Source organism: Fukomys damarensis, unplaced genomic scaffold, assembly GCF_012274545.1.
Source record: "Fukomys damarensis isolate Sample0158 unplaced genomic scaffold, DMR_v1.0_HiC HiC_scaffold_34, whole genome shotgun sequence".
NCBI classification, from domain to species: Eukaryota; Metazoa; Chordata; class Mammalia; order Rodentia; family Bathyergidae; genus Fukomys; species Fukomys damarensis.
The window spans coordinates 10,664,024-10,678,512 of NW_022900946.1; the positions used below are offsets into that span (position 1 = coordinate 10,664,024).

The 14,489-nt window shown below is 38.9% G+C and overlaps 1 protein-coding gene across 2 annotated transcripts in view; it reads left to right on the forward strand.

Annotated features, from left to right (window-relative positions):
* Positions 1-14,489, forward strand: part of Parn (poly(A)-specific ribonuclease) — a 153,888-nt gene that overhangs the window by 32,214 nt on the left and 107,185 nt on the right. Inside the window, exons 13-18 of one of the 2 annotated variants that reach the window (XM_010610022.3) lie at positions 1,198-1,275; positions 5,868-5,911; positions 7,002-7,044; positions 7,728-7,803; positions 9,884-9,994; positions 10,639-10,708. In XM_010610022.3, coding sequence (XP_010608324.1) covers positions 1,198-1,275; positions 5,868-5,911; positions 7,002-7,044; positions 7,728-7,803; positions 9,884-9,994; positions 10,639-10,708 — 422 coding nt within the window. The remainder of the gene's footprint in view (positions 1-1,197; positions 1,276-5,867; positions 5,912-7,001; positions 7,045-7,727; positions 7,804-9,883; positions 9,995-10,638; positions 10,709-14,489) is intronic. The other variant, XM_010610023.3, reaches the window with a different exon arrangement.

Genomic DNA, 14,489 nt, shown 5'->3' on the forward strand with positions numbered 1-14,489 from the left:
ACATACACACACACACATATATACATACATACATGTATTCTGTTGATGGAAAAGCAATGCAGTGTAATGGAAATGTAGTTAAGATGCTTGTGGATGTTGACATAGGTGATGCAGAAAGTGAAAATTCATTGTGTTTGATATATATTGTTCTTTGGGCCTTTTACCATTATTATGAATATATCTTTTAAAATAAGTATGTTGGTTATTTATTTATTTATTTTATTTCTTTGTTTACTGAGACACTATGTAGTTCTTCCTGGCCATGAACTCCATATGTAGCTGGCCTTGAACTTTTGGCAGTCCTCCTGCCTCAGCCTGCTGAGTGCTAGGATTATAGGCGTGTGCCACCATGCCCAGCTAAGTGGGTTATTTTAAAGAGAAATTTTAAAATATGTGTTTCAGGGTTTGCTCACAAATTATTTAACAGTTCAAGAGACTAAGGATTTTTTTGTTTTACCTTTAAAAAGCTCTTCAGTTAAAAATGTCACTACTTCTAGTTGGGTGCTATGGCACAGACCTATAGTTCAAGCTACTTGGGAGGCGCAGGCAGGAGGATCACCTGAGCCCAAGAGTTTGGGGCTGTCTTGGGAGCCTAGTAAAACTCTATCTCAGAAAGGTGTTTTGTTGTTGTTGTTGTTGTTGTTTTATTTTTTACTATTTCTGATTCTCAGAGGTGACCAATTAATAAAAATCAGAAAAATATCATTCAATTAAAAATCATTATTTACTTTTCGTTCTGGATTTAACACTACAAAATTGAAAAAAAATATAAAATAGGAAGAAAGGGGCTAAAGGTGTATGGGGAAGTGGGAAAGGGAGGGGAAAGGAAATAAGGGAAAAGAAAAAATATGAGAAAATAAAAAAATGGAAATAAAGTTTTTGTAAATAGAGAAGGGATTAGGGGGTGAAGGGAGGGCAGGGTTATGGGGAAAAATGAGAACCAAGACCTGTCATGTAAAGGTACAAGATCCCAACGATGAATGTAATTGCACTGTATACCTAAAATGTACCAATAAACTCAATGAGGGGAAAAAATAAACCAAAATTGAAGAAAAATTCAGCTCAAATTTTTGCATCTGTGTGTATTTATACTTTTTTAAAATGTGGAAAAGCAAGTATAGCATGGAATATGAAACATATTTTATTCTGAAATCCTAGTATAACTTTGAACCTAGAACTTAACATTGTTTTTCTTAGGGAAAACTCGTTGTTGGACACAATATGCTCTTGGATGTCATGCACACAATTCATCAGTTCTACTGCCCTCTGCCTGCGGTGAGTGGCTTGCCAGTCTGCATCTGAGTGCTTTCTTACTCAGGCAGTATTCTCTGCTTGAGTGCCATTTCCTCATACACACCGTGTTCAGAAAAGGGTGGCAGGGTGGGAGGGGAGTAAGACTTATGTGCTTGGTTGTACATAGTTTTTGTGTGTGTGTACCAGGGATCAAACTTAGGATCTTGCTTGCGAGACAGGTGCATTACCACTGAGCTACATCCGTGGTCCCGTGTTGTACATGTTTGATATGTGCACGTAAGCTATTTTAAGGGATCCTCAGCCTGCCATTGCTGGAGTAAGGTAAAATATTGGTCTCATCTTGATGCTCACAGTTTGCTCGTTTAGTGCTGGGCTGCGGGCATGGGCTGCTGGTTTAGTGCTGCTAAAATGAGATGCAGCAGGACCACTGGAGGTAAGGGGTGCCAATTGAATTGGATCAGATTCTATAAAATTCTTGATTGCTTCATGCTGAGTTGCTTCCCTGAGGTTTTCTGTTGACCTTGGTAGTGATTTTTTTTTCCTTTTCTGTGCTTAGAGCCAAGACACCTAAATGCAGTATGCATAAGCTTGTCTGGCTTCTCTTTTGCTTCTTGCTCTCTTGCTTCCTAACTGCACATGGCTGCGTCTCTCTTGCTCAGTCACCCATCCTCTAGTCTCCTTTATTTTATGTCCTTTAGTGACCTCACTTCTTTCATTACTTCAGCTTTAGGCCCTAATGTCTGGGTTCCTGGCTGTGGTCTTGCTTGGAGCTGGGTGTGCCTCTCACCCTGCCTCCAGGCATTTCCACCTGGCTAGTCTTCAGAGGAAGGTTGTTTAGGGCTTATATGTCTCAAATAAGGTCATTTGCACTTCCTTTCTTCCCTCATCCTGCCTCCATAGCAGTGTTTCCTCCTTATTCCATTACTGTACATGATTTTTGGTCCCTAACCTTGTTTGTAGTATCAGTTTTGACTCTCTGTCTCCACAGCTGGTTTTTGCAAAATCTTAATGGTATTAATCTCCATGTTGTCTCTCATATCAGGGTTATCTTCACTTCTGTTGGAAATAGCGCTATTTTTCACCTGTAATTCAAGCAAACTCCACGTGGGATTCCTTATCTATCCCCCACCCCAACATTCAGCCTCCCTTTAAACTTGAGGGTGGCAACTTTTTCTCTTAAGGGGCCAGATATAGAGTATTTTGGCCTTTCAGGCTGTATTATCTCTGCCACAACTTTCAGCTCTGCCAGTGTAGCCCCAAACTGCCACAGAATGTATAAGAAGTGTGTGTGGCCACGTTGCAGTAAGATTAAAAAAAAAAAAAAAGTCATGGGCCAAAGTTGGTCTGGCAGGTCAGAGTTGGCAAATCCCTTCTTTAAAATGATATGAGATTAGATCAGTCTTTTGTTACTTGTGCATTGGAAAACACCCACTTGAGCATTAGGTCTCATATGTACATCTGACAGCTTCCACTTGCTTCACATTTCTTAGATTGCCGTGTCAGCATCTTGCTTACTGTCCTGTAGAATGCTAAAACCTAGCCCGGCTATGTGTAGAGTGGGGCTGTTCTCCCCCATCCTCCTTTAGCATCCTTAAGGTTGCCACTACTTCTCATAACGCCTCCATTACCCTCTAGGACACCAAAGCTTCCTAGTTGTAACTCTCAAAACAAATGTGATGGAATTTGCAATTTATGTCTAAAGGACTAATATTTGTTTCAGATCATCCATTTCTCGGTTAGGCAGACCAAAGTAACATCTCCTCTCCTGAGATTCTGACCTTTAAAGTAGTGAAGTTATTAATAAAGAAAGAGGAAAGCATATTTAATACAGTGGAGCCCTAAGTTACAACCGGCTTGACGTACGAACAACTTCGATTATGAGCAGGATTTTAGTTTCAACTTATGAACAGAGCCTTGAATTACAACCCAACTGCCAGCCACTTGTGCTTCCAGATGGTCTCAGATACAGATTTAACCCTTAAGGAGTTCTGGAAGGAACCTTACAACACCCTTTCCTCTGTGGGATTAGTTGAGAAATCCTGGGCCATTGTTCAAGGACTCTGAGATCTGCCTATACACAGGAGAGAGGCTTTGAAGGTTGTGTAGAGGAGCCTGAACTTTCAGTTGACCAACTTGAGTTACAACCAGCCCTCGTGAATGAATTGAATTCTTTTTTTTTTTTTTTTTTTCCCCCTCAGTACTGGGGATCAAACTCATGATCAAACTTGTGCTTGCAAGGCAGGTGCGGTGTCACTGATTGAATTCTGAAGTCAAGGGTCCACTGTAGTGTCTTTCAAAGTATTTTAAATAGCAAACAGTATGCCACATACAAGGCTTTAAACATTGATTGAATGAACATCTTCAGACTTTTTGTCATCTTCTGATGTGGCTCTGTTCATGTCGCTGAGCCTGCTTTAAAATTCTCAAAACATTTCACATTCTTTTTCCATATAGTTGACTTTTAGCCTGGTATGTCAGGCTTCTCTGATCTGCCCTAACCTTCCTTGTGGTCCTAGCACTTTTACCCTCCTCCTTCCCAGCTAGACTGGCTTGTTTTTTCCCTGAGAAGAGCCTGTGGTTTGAGTATATAATTTCTTAAAACTTTTGAGCTTTCTCCAGCTTTTCTCAGTGTGCACAGTCTGTAGCTTTACCTTATATTTCCGAGGTCCACCATGAAACTTTCCCTACCTGCTGTCTTTTTGCTAAAAAAAAAATGATCTTTTTCTGAACTTGGACAGAACTGAGGACTTCTCTGGTACGTAAACTTTGCCTTACCTTATATAATGCAACCCCCTTCTCCTCAGCACTTAGCTCCTTGGAGGAGGGTCTGAGTGCCTGGCAGCCCTTGGTATGTGGGCACTTAATAAATACTAACATGAGACTAGTATGGAATCAAATTCAACTAGAAAGCAGGTGATTTGGTGTACAACAGGAGATGGGTTAGGGTAAGCAGTTTTATCCCTTGCTCTGTCACTGAGACAGCGAGGGGAGTTTCCTCATGTTGTGTCACTGTCCGAGGGAGACGTTTTTCTTTTATTTACCTTTAGAAGAACTAATGAGAAAACCTGTTTAAAATGGAAGGACTTCTACATGCATGGGCACCAAACTTCGCATGTACAAGTGTGCTAAAGAACCTACATTTTAGAGCTGCCTGTTGGGGAGGGCGGTCTCTTCTTATGAGACTGCTTGGTACCTCATCGTGACCTTTCAAAAGGAATTGATGTAGAATTCTGCTGTGCTTTGATCCTGCAGGTTGCCATCATTTTACCCTTTTCTTGCTTGTAAAGGTTTGCAGTAGTATTGAGAGATTGCCGACAGTCTTTATGTTTGACTTACATTGAAACCACTGCTTCACGTATTGTCCGTTAATTTAATGATAGCTGTTGAAAGCCTGGTAAATATTTCAAGCTAGCTAAGTACAGTTTGTATTTACAGGCTTGAAAGCTAATTGGAAATGACAGTTTCCTGTGAAGCATGAATAAGATTGGAGAAAAATGTAGTTTACAAAGGGTCAGGAGTGTGACTACCCAGTCTAACATTGCAATTATATATGTAAATGAGTTAATTCAAAATTAGAATGCTCTCATTTCTGCTCTAGACTTCCTGATCAAAATAAACTTGGGAAATGAATTGTCTAATTTAAGCACTTGCTGTTAGTGCCACTTTAGCAATTTTCTGAGTACTTAAATCAAGAATCATATGAAATGTCTATTTAGAACCCATTTTAACTGACATTCATAGATGCTTTCAGAGGTAAAAGCTAGTTTACAATATGTCAGTCTCTTGTATAAACCATTTAATACAAATGACACTGCTAGCTGCACTTTTTTGTGTATGGTTCTGGGGATTCAACCAGGCTTTAATGCTAAGCTACATTCCTACCCTTTTTTATTATTTTTTGGGTTTTTTTTGTTGTTGTTGTTCTTTTTTGGTACTGGCGATTGAATTCAGGACCTTGCTCACTTTTTTGTTACTTTTTATGTTAAGACTGGATCTTGCTAAGTCACTAACCTGCTCACTGAGCTTGAACTTGCAGTCCTCCTGCCTGAGCCTTCTGGAATTCTGAAATTATAGGCATGTACCACCATGCCCCGCTTATTCTCACATGTATGATAAATTTTTATTTGTTTGTTTGTTTTTGGTACGAGGGATCAAACTTGGGCCCTTACCCTTGTGAGGCAGGTGGCGGAATCACCGAGCTAAATCCCCAGCCCAGTATGATAAATTTTTAGATTGGAGCACAACCTGTTAGCTGTTACTGTAACTTTCCTAAAAGTATTACAAGCCTCTCAACAAGTAGTTTTCTGCTTCTAGTAGGACATCCCCCCCTTGTCATTTCAGACCTAAAATCCTTAAATTTGACTATTTTTGTTATGCAGAGAGGTTCGTTATCAGGTCATATTGTTCCCAGCCACTGAGGAAATTGGATAGATTTTTTTGAAAATAAGTAATTCTTAACTAAAAATGGGTTTCATAGTTTAGTTTAAAGCCTGTGTGAGTTGTGCTACTAGTTTGAGAAGATAGGTATGCACCTGAGCTGCTTACATTTGTTTTCCGTAAATTGGTTATACTGCATTAGGACCATTGTAATGAATCATTCTCTTATTTTTTAGGACTTGAAAGAGTTTAAAGAGATGACAACATGTGTCTTCCCCAGGTAGGATGTCTTTGAAGGCTTGTCTTCCTTGTAATGTACACCACAGGAATAGATATGTGGTGACATGACAGGAATTGGTACGGTGACAACCACTGGGATCGTGCTAGAATACACTTCACATGAGTTGGGGAATTATTTAATGTATTCAACTTGGTGACCAGTTGGCTGTTTTAAGTTTATGCTTTGTTTCGTTGTCCCATTAAAAATCCAAGTTTGAATGAGAGTGAAAGCAGATGGCACCTTGTTACCTCACATCTTGCTGTCTGAAGGACTGGTGAAGATGCCTTGAGATGCCTGTTGTATGTGATCTGTGCCTTATAACTATCGAAGGATTCAATTGAGAGTCCTCTCTTTTCAGTCAAACTAACTATAGATTTTTTTTCCCTTCGCTCTAAGCCAGTGCCTTTACTTGTTAGTGTTTTCATAGCTAATATTGCATGCTAATTCTCATGTGTCACACATCTGATGGACCTCGTGTCAGCCATGGGGTGCCTATGCCTACAGAACAAGGGTCTGTGTTTTAGGGTCCATTTGAAGAGGAGCGGGTTGATAGCTAAGCCCTTTATCTTTCATGTGGGCTATTTCTGTCATATTATCCACAGCGTTCACAGTCGTGTGAAAAGAAATACAGAAATACTGTTTTTATGTTGGTCTTTGTCTCTCTCTGTTTAGCATTTTCAATCTCTGAAATAGGAATGATGAGAAATAACAACAGCACAAAACTATCAAATGTCAGTTTTGGCCCGCCATAAGAATTTATATCATATAAACCTGGGAAGCCATGGTGGATGGTAGTGGTTTGGGAAGTTCACTGGTTTTTGGACCACATGAAAGTATATGAGTGTGTTTATTTTTGAGATTGATGTAGACAGCGCTCTCTCAGGGCACGTTAGCCTCCTGGCTAATGTAGTGCTGATATTGCTGCGAGGTTCACCAGGAAAATGTGTTTGGTTCCTCTGTTGAAGTGTTTGATGCATTAAGCATATCCTAAGATTTCATGCATTAAATATATATTAGGTATGAATGTATTTGAATAGAGTACATTTTGAACATTGATACACATTTTGTTTGTTAACAATTCTGCTTTTAGACTCTTGGATACTAAATTGATGGCAAGCACACAACCATTTAAGGTATTATTTAAATTTTATTACTGATAAACTATTTTGAAATTTTTTGAATTACTTCTAATTTAAATTAGCTTTGGAATTCTAGTCTACTTATATGTCATTTAAAATACATTGAAGAAAAGAAAAAGAAATAAAGGAGGAAAGATAAAGAAAAAAACTGGAAAAAAGCCAGAAATAAATATATTCATATATGAACAACAGTTGTCTTTGAGTGGTAGAATTATGGGTTTCTTATCTTTTATTTTTTGAATGTAAATTTTTAATATTAAAATGTATAGTTTATTTTTGGATAGATTACATTTTCATAGTTCTTTCTTTCCTAATTTGCTTTTATTTTATATATGTTGAATATATTTTCTAACCAAGAAAATTCAAGTCAGCATATGTAATTGTTTGTACTTGGTGAAGGGCATTAAATAACTGAGATGAAAACCTAGAACTGTATAGCTTTCTGGTAGAAATGTGTAAGTTTTTAATGCATCTGTAAAACATTCTTCCATTTGGCTATAGAGTGAAAATTCAACTTGCTGCTTCCTTTGCATTGCATAAATAAATTCTGTTTGTATAAAGAACACCAGGGGGCAGTACAAGATGCTTATTATGTGACTGTCTTGCCAGTGGGTTTCCTTAATGTATGTTACCCTGAGAAGATGAAGTGTCATAATTCTCTGCTTCCTTGTTTGCAGGATATCATTAACAACACATCCCTTGCAGAATTGGAAAAGCGGTTAAAAGAGACACCTTTCAACCCTCCTAAAGTTGGTAAGAACAAAAGCCTCAAACGCTTTGTGATAATTATTGATGTATACTGTAGAAGAAAGGCGAAATGACTCTAAAACTGTATTGCACATTTGTAGACTTTGACTGATGTAACTTGCTTGTGCCTGTGTTGAGTTACTGTTTTCAGAATGAAGATGGTCTTCTAATTATACATCTATCTTATATTAATAGAGTTCGGTAGGCGTTCATTGAGTTCATTGAGAAATCTGGCAATTAAAACTTCAAGGTTTTTATATTTTAATACTTGGAATTTTCCCAAAACATAATGTGTTCTTTTATGTGGTACATTGCTTAAGCAGACAAAAAATTGGTAGGTTAATTGTCTCTAGAAGAATGAGAAAACATTTTCTGTCTCAGAAAAGCCCAAGAACTGGGTTTATTAATGGAGAGTATCCATTCCTGTTTCCTTCTGGGTTTAGGGATGGAAATAGCAGTATTGGGGAAAACTAGAGGTTAAGAGAAATATTTCTCGTTAAGATAGAGGTGTTTTGCCATATCTGGTCACCCCCCAGGTATTTGGTGAGCCTGCTGCTGTGATATTGATCCTGGTAGCTTAATTGTGCTGCTGGTACTGTAGTTAGTGTTCCATTATCTGTAACCTGAAAACTTCTAAGATGTCGATAATGGGGCTAATAATTCCCAAATTGATAATGGAAGGTATTAAAGCAGCATGATTATAGTTATTTGCTTCCGTTTGTGAGTAATAGTCCAATAAGGAAATTAAGAAAAGGGCGATGGGAGGAAGAAAACCTAAACCTTGTCTGTTACGATATAATGGAAACAATTGGGGAAATAATGTTTTTCAGCTGGTGGTAGTGTGGAGGATATTGCTTAGGTGTTACCATGTTAAAAGGTATTTAAAAAAGCTGCAAGACTGATATTTAATACTTAAGCAGAGGTTGAAGAATTTTTGGTTAAAGAGCATTGTATTGACAAAAAAAATGACAGCCTTTTCATTGTTAATTTGTATTTGCGCTTCCAATGCTGTGTTGTAGTAACCTTGACATTCATTTCCAGAATGACTCTAGGACATAATTATTTATAAATGATAGTTTTATCCTATTATTTCCATATAGTGTTCTGGTACCTGGTAGAGAATTTAGTGTAAAGCAAGTGGCTCTTCTCACACTTATTCTTTTTTGTTCTTTTCAGACTTTATCTTTTCAGCATCTGTGTATATCAGTGTAACAAAAGATTCATGTTATAAGATGACCTGTGCTATGAAGTGGTTCATGAGATAAGGGCAGCATTACAGAAAATTCTGATCTATTTTTGGAGTGGTTGTGCTGTCAACTTTAGATCTCTCCGCTTGTAAGCATAGTAGAGATGTTAATGACTTTGAGCTGCCAGTATTGAACTTTAGTTGTCATTTTGAGGGGAGGACTGTCTGGGGTATTGATAGATAACAACTAGGTAGGAGCTTTACTTACTTTGTGCCTTTTGATCCTCACAAAACTGGAGGATCAGAGGTGATGTGCATTGCCCAAGGTCACATAGCAAGTAAGTGGTAGAATAGAAATTCAGACTAAGACTGTGTAGCTCCAGAGTCCTGCTGCTGATCTTTGTTGTGTTCTGATGTTATCTTTATGTATAGGGAACAACTTCCTTTTCATGACCTTACAGGGCAACCAGAAGAGGAGTGATTGTCATAGGGACAGTTACACACGATAGTGATTGTAAATAGCCACTGGTAGGGTGAATTTTTTTCACCCTTGGCTGAATTTTTTATGATTTTTCCCCCCTGGTACCAGGGATCGAACTTGGGCCCTTGCCGCTTGCAAGGCAGGTGCCGGAACCACTGAGCTAAATCTCTATCCCCCTTGGCTGAATTTTTGATCACATACCTGAAGAATGTTTCTAGTCTAACCAATGCCTTCATTTTTTGGGACTCTGCTATCTCATTGTAAGATCTTGTACAAAGAGAATTAAGAAAATGTTTTTTCCTGCTTAGTTAGGATACTTTTGTGGCATACTCTGATGCAATTTAGGTTTGACATTGTGTTTACTCATCTTCATGTTTGTGGTATACTGGGGAAAACTTTTTTTCCTTTTTTCTCTTTAGAAAGTGCAGAAGGTTTTCCAAGTTATGACACAGCTTCTGAACAGCTCCACGAGGCAGGCTATGATGCTTATATCACAGGACTGTGCTTCATCTCCATGGCAGATTACTTAGGTATTCCCTGTATGTGTTCCTGTCAGACGCACAGTGGGCTAGAACAGGTGTCACCTCTCTCCATGCCTTGGTTCAAGCTTCTGTGACAGTAGCTACCAGAGACTGGGTTACTCAAACAGTAGGCCTTGGTTTCTCCAATTTTGGAGGTTAGGAAGCCCAAGACCAAAGTGCTAGTGGATATGGTGTCTGGTGAAAGCCTACATCGTGGTTTGTAAAAAGTTATCGTTTCCTTATATCCTCACATGGCAGAGAACAGACAGGGAGGACACTCCCTTGTCTTTTCATAAGAAAGTCCTCTTAATTACCTCTCAGAGGTCTAATCTTCAAATACAGTCATGTTGGGGGGGTGTTAAGAGTCTATATATAAATTTTAAAGGCACAAACATTCAGGCTGTAACACTACCATTTCTTTAGAATCTCCACCCACCAACTTAGAAATGGGAGATTCTGAGGTGGGAGTAGCAGGAGATGGGAGGGAAAAAGGCAGAGAGAGGAACCACTGACCCTTACTGTAAGGTGCCTAGCCCAAAAGTGTACCTTTACCTTGTCTGATCATACTATTGCTTTAATTTTTTTTCTTTTGTCTGAACTTTCAGACTTTGCCACTTGACTGTGTATAATATCCTGCTTCTTTTCTTTATTAGGTTCTTTTCTCAGTCCTCCAAAAATTCATGTGTCTTCCAGATCAAAACTCATTGAACCTTTTTTTAACAAGTAAGTAATCAGAGGGTCCTGATCCCCCATGTCTCTGACTGTGGATAAACCTAGTATCTTGGGATGACTGGAAGATTCATTTTTAGATCAGCTATTTCTCACATCTAGTAATTCAGATGGTTTTTGGAAATAGAAAGTGACTTTTTAAAAAATAATTTCTTAAGTATATTGGCTAAAAAAGAAAACATTGCTAAAGGTAGTATGTTTCTTCTAAGAACTGGTAGTTTTTGCATTTAAATTTTCCTGCAAAGGAGGCATATGTACAGGTAGACTTATTCCTTAGCGACTTTACATGTACAATTATTTGTTTGCATAATGATCTGGTTATATAATATTTCTGAGAAGATGTTAGATGAATGACAATTGGGATAATCTGTGCAGTTTTGATTGTCACACTGCTTCCTGAGCCCTCATCTAAATGGATCCAGTTGAAGTAAAGACTTGTATTTACATCTTCATTGTTGGAAGGACAGAGTCAGTGTAATTTAGGGAAAGGTCTTAAGTTTGGAATGTTTTTTTTAAATCTCCAGCTTGTTATTTCAAGCTGTAGTTTTTGCTTGGTGGGCAAAGCTGAGACTGAAGACATGGCTTTGATCCTTAAGCACACTTTGTCTCTGTCCGGCAGCCCTGAACCTTCTCCTTACATGGCTGTGTTAGATTCTGTGTGAGCCAGAGAGAACGAGGCAGCCCTCTTTGATCACTACCGCTGGAAGAAATAACTATTTGGTTGTTTTTGTTGTTGTTATTTTTTTTTTTTCCATCTTTTGCAGTACCAGGGATCAAACTCAGGACCTTGCACATGCCAGGCAGGTGTGGCACCAGTGCACTACATCCAGGCCCAAGAAATAACTTTTTGAGTGTTGAGCTGGTTATATCATTTCCTTCCATTATATGCAGCACTTTACAGTCCTATCATTGCTTTACCAGCTTAGAATAGAGTTTCCTTAAGATATCTGTGTAAATGCTAGCGCCATAGTGCAGTGCTTAAGTGGCATGCTGCGGAGACAGCTGTTAATGCCAAATGCCTAGATTCCTACAGGCTCTGAGTAGGTATTGTTTGAGTTAGTGCATTTTATCACACTACGACTTTAAAAAAAAAATTTTTTTTTTGTTCTTTCCTATGGAGGTTCATAGATGAACGTGTTCAAGTTTCAAAACCTTGTTCAAAGTGGACTGGCTGGTAGTGTGGTGTATATTGGAAGTGACGTTGAATTCTTCTGCGTGGGAAATGAATTGTGCTAATCACTGAGCCCTTGCTGTCTACCCACTTCCTGTAAGGGAGAAAAAGGATTTTCTTAGCTTTTAACTCTTCATTCCGGGGACTGTGTTTATCTGCAAATCTCTGGAAATGTGGGTTATGCCATAGATCATGGAAGACATAGGTGACAATAGATATGGCTAATTAAGATCATGGCTGTCATATTTTGGTATACATGGTATTAAATTCATTGTTCTGTAGTATTTGTCCAGTGGAATTGTGTACTTATTTAGAACTATTTGAAGCAACAATCCTGCTTCTCCATTAAATTCATTTCTCTTATAAAATCAGGTAATGGATACAAACTGAGTTAGGTACAGGTCTGCTGTATCAGTCTGGTATGTGACCATCATGCAGGGAAATCAAATTGAGTTTTGATTAAAAAGCTTAAGCCAGGCATAGTGGTGCACATGTAATCTCAGCACTCCAGAGGCTGAGGCTGGAGGATCACTGTGAGTTCAAGGCTACTTGGACTACCTAGTGAGACCCTGTCTCAAGAAAAAAAGCTTAACTAAGACCTTCAAGATTTCTAGATTAACCTAAATTGCGAACACTATGTCTCAGTATTGTATGAAAGAGCGGGACTGTAAATACACATGGCTTCATTTTAAGTTGAAGTATATGTCTACTAAAGATTTTTTTTCTTTTGGCTGAAATCTAGATTTATACCAAAAATAGGTAAATGAAAGATATGAAACTTCCTGTGATTGTGATTGTATCCAAAATTCCTCAATTGATTTTTTGGTCTTTTTTTCTCATCTATAAAGGAAGAATATTTTCTTCATCTTTTTTGGCTTTTTTTTTGGTACTGGGAATCGAACTCGGGACCTTGCACTTGTGAGGCAGGTGGCAGAACCACCGAGCTAAATCCCTGGCCCTTCTTCATCTTTCTTATTATTAATAAATTTTATTTTATTTTATCTCATTCCCCACTTAGACCCCCTCCCTTTCCTCTGTACAAAAGCTTTGCTTCTTTTTTTGAGGGGGTACCAGGGGTCGACCTCGGGTCCTTGTGCTTGCGAGGCAGGCGGTAGAACCACTGAGCTAAATCCCCAGCCCTTTGTTTCTGTTTTTTTCTTGTTCCTTCCTTTTCTCCCTCATTTTCTTCATCTTTGAGGGCAAAAAATCCTAGCAAGATTTGAAATGAAAAATGTGCAAAGATTGAATGTAATGCAATGTGTTTTCTAAGACATAGTTGTCTAGGAGAATATCCTGCAAGGACTTGGCATGGCCTGGGTACCTTACATGTACCTGTTGGCTTTGATGGGATCGGGATGAGAGTCGTGAGAGGGAGGCCTGGTGGTCAGCATCAGGCGGTGTGGAATGTCCTTTTCATTTACATTGGAAGCTATCTGGTCAGGAAATGGTTCACTTTCTTTTATAGCCCTGGTCAGTTTTAATCAGTGCATGGAAAACCAGCCTTAGTAAAGATCCTTTGGTCAAATACTTTTAGCCTGGAAGGAGCTAAAAATACTGTGCTTTACTTTTTATTGTACCACAGAAAGCATAAAGTCCTGCTTTTGTCTTATGTCTTATTAAGAGGCATGTGTCTCTGTAAGGCATCGCCTGAACTTTCTTGTAGATAACTTTTTGTTAAGCTTTTTTGAGGAGGTTTTTTAGGGGAAAACCCTGACCATTCTCTGAAAGAGAAAGGAAATAAACAAGTCTTTTACCTTGGCTCTCCTCTGTAAGTGTGGAAGCTTAAAAAGAAAAGCTACCTGCCTGCAGTTTCCTGTGCAGGGTTGCTGTGTGGTCTGGATGCCGATGTTCTGACTTGGGACAGGATCTGCAAGATGTTGGTCTCTCTGGGATAGCACTGCTTTAGGTTCTCTAAGCTACTGACGAGCAGCTCAGCCACAGCAAGGAGCGATGTGGTCAAAGAAGAGACTGTTCTTCCTCTGTAAAATGGAGACAAAACTCGGCCTTCCACGGAGGTCCTAAGGATGGTACAGTTGTGATAAGATAGTTCCTAGGACTTAGCAGATGCCTGGTATGTATGGTTTTCCTTTTTAGAAATAGAAAGATTGAGGAGATGTTAATCAAAGAATACAAAATTTTAGTTCTCTTGAGTAAGTTCAAGAGATCTACTGTATGTCTATGTGACCGTGAATAGTGTATTACAGCACTGGGGGTGTTGGGAGTGTAGCTCGGTAGTACAGTGCTTGCCTAAAATGTGTGAGCCCCTGGGTTTGATCCTTTGCACTACAAGCAAAAACACTGTATTTTAAGTCTAAAATAAATTAATTTATAAAAACGAGGAGAAAGCATAACAAGGTCTAGCATAGTAGGTTAGTTAATAAGAGTAGATAAGAGCCTGGGTGTGGTGACACATGCCTGTAGTCCCAGCTACTCAGGAGGCTGAGGCAGGAGGATCACAAGTTGAGACTACTGTGAGCAACTTAGCGAGACCCTCTTTCAAAATAGAATTTGAGGGTTGGGGATTTAGCTCAGTGGTTCCACCATCTGCCTTGCAAGCGCAGGGACCCAAGTTTTATCCCCAGTACCAAAAAAAAAAAAAAAAAA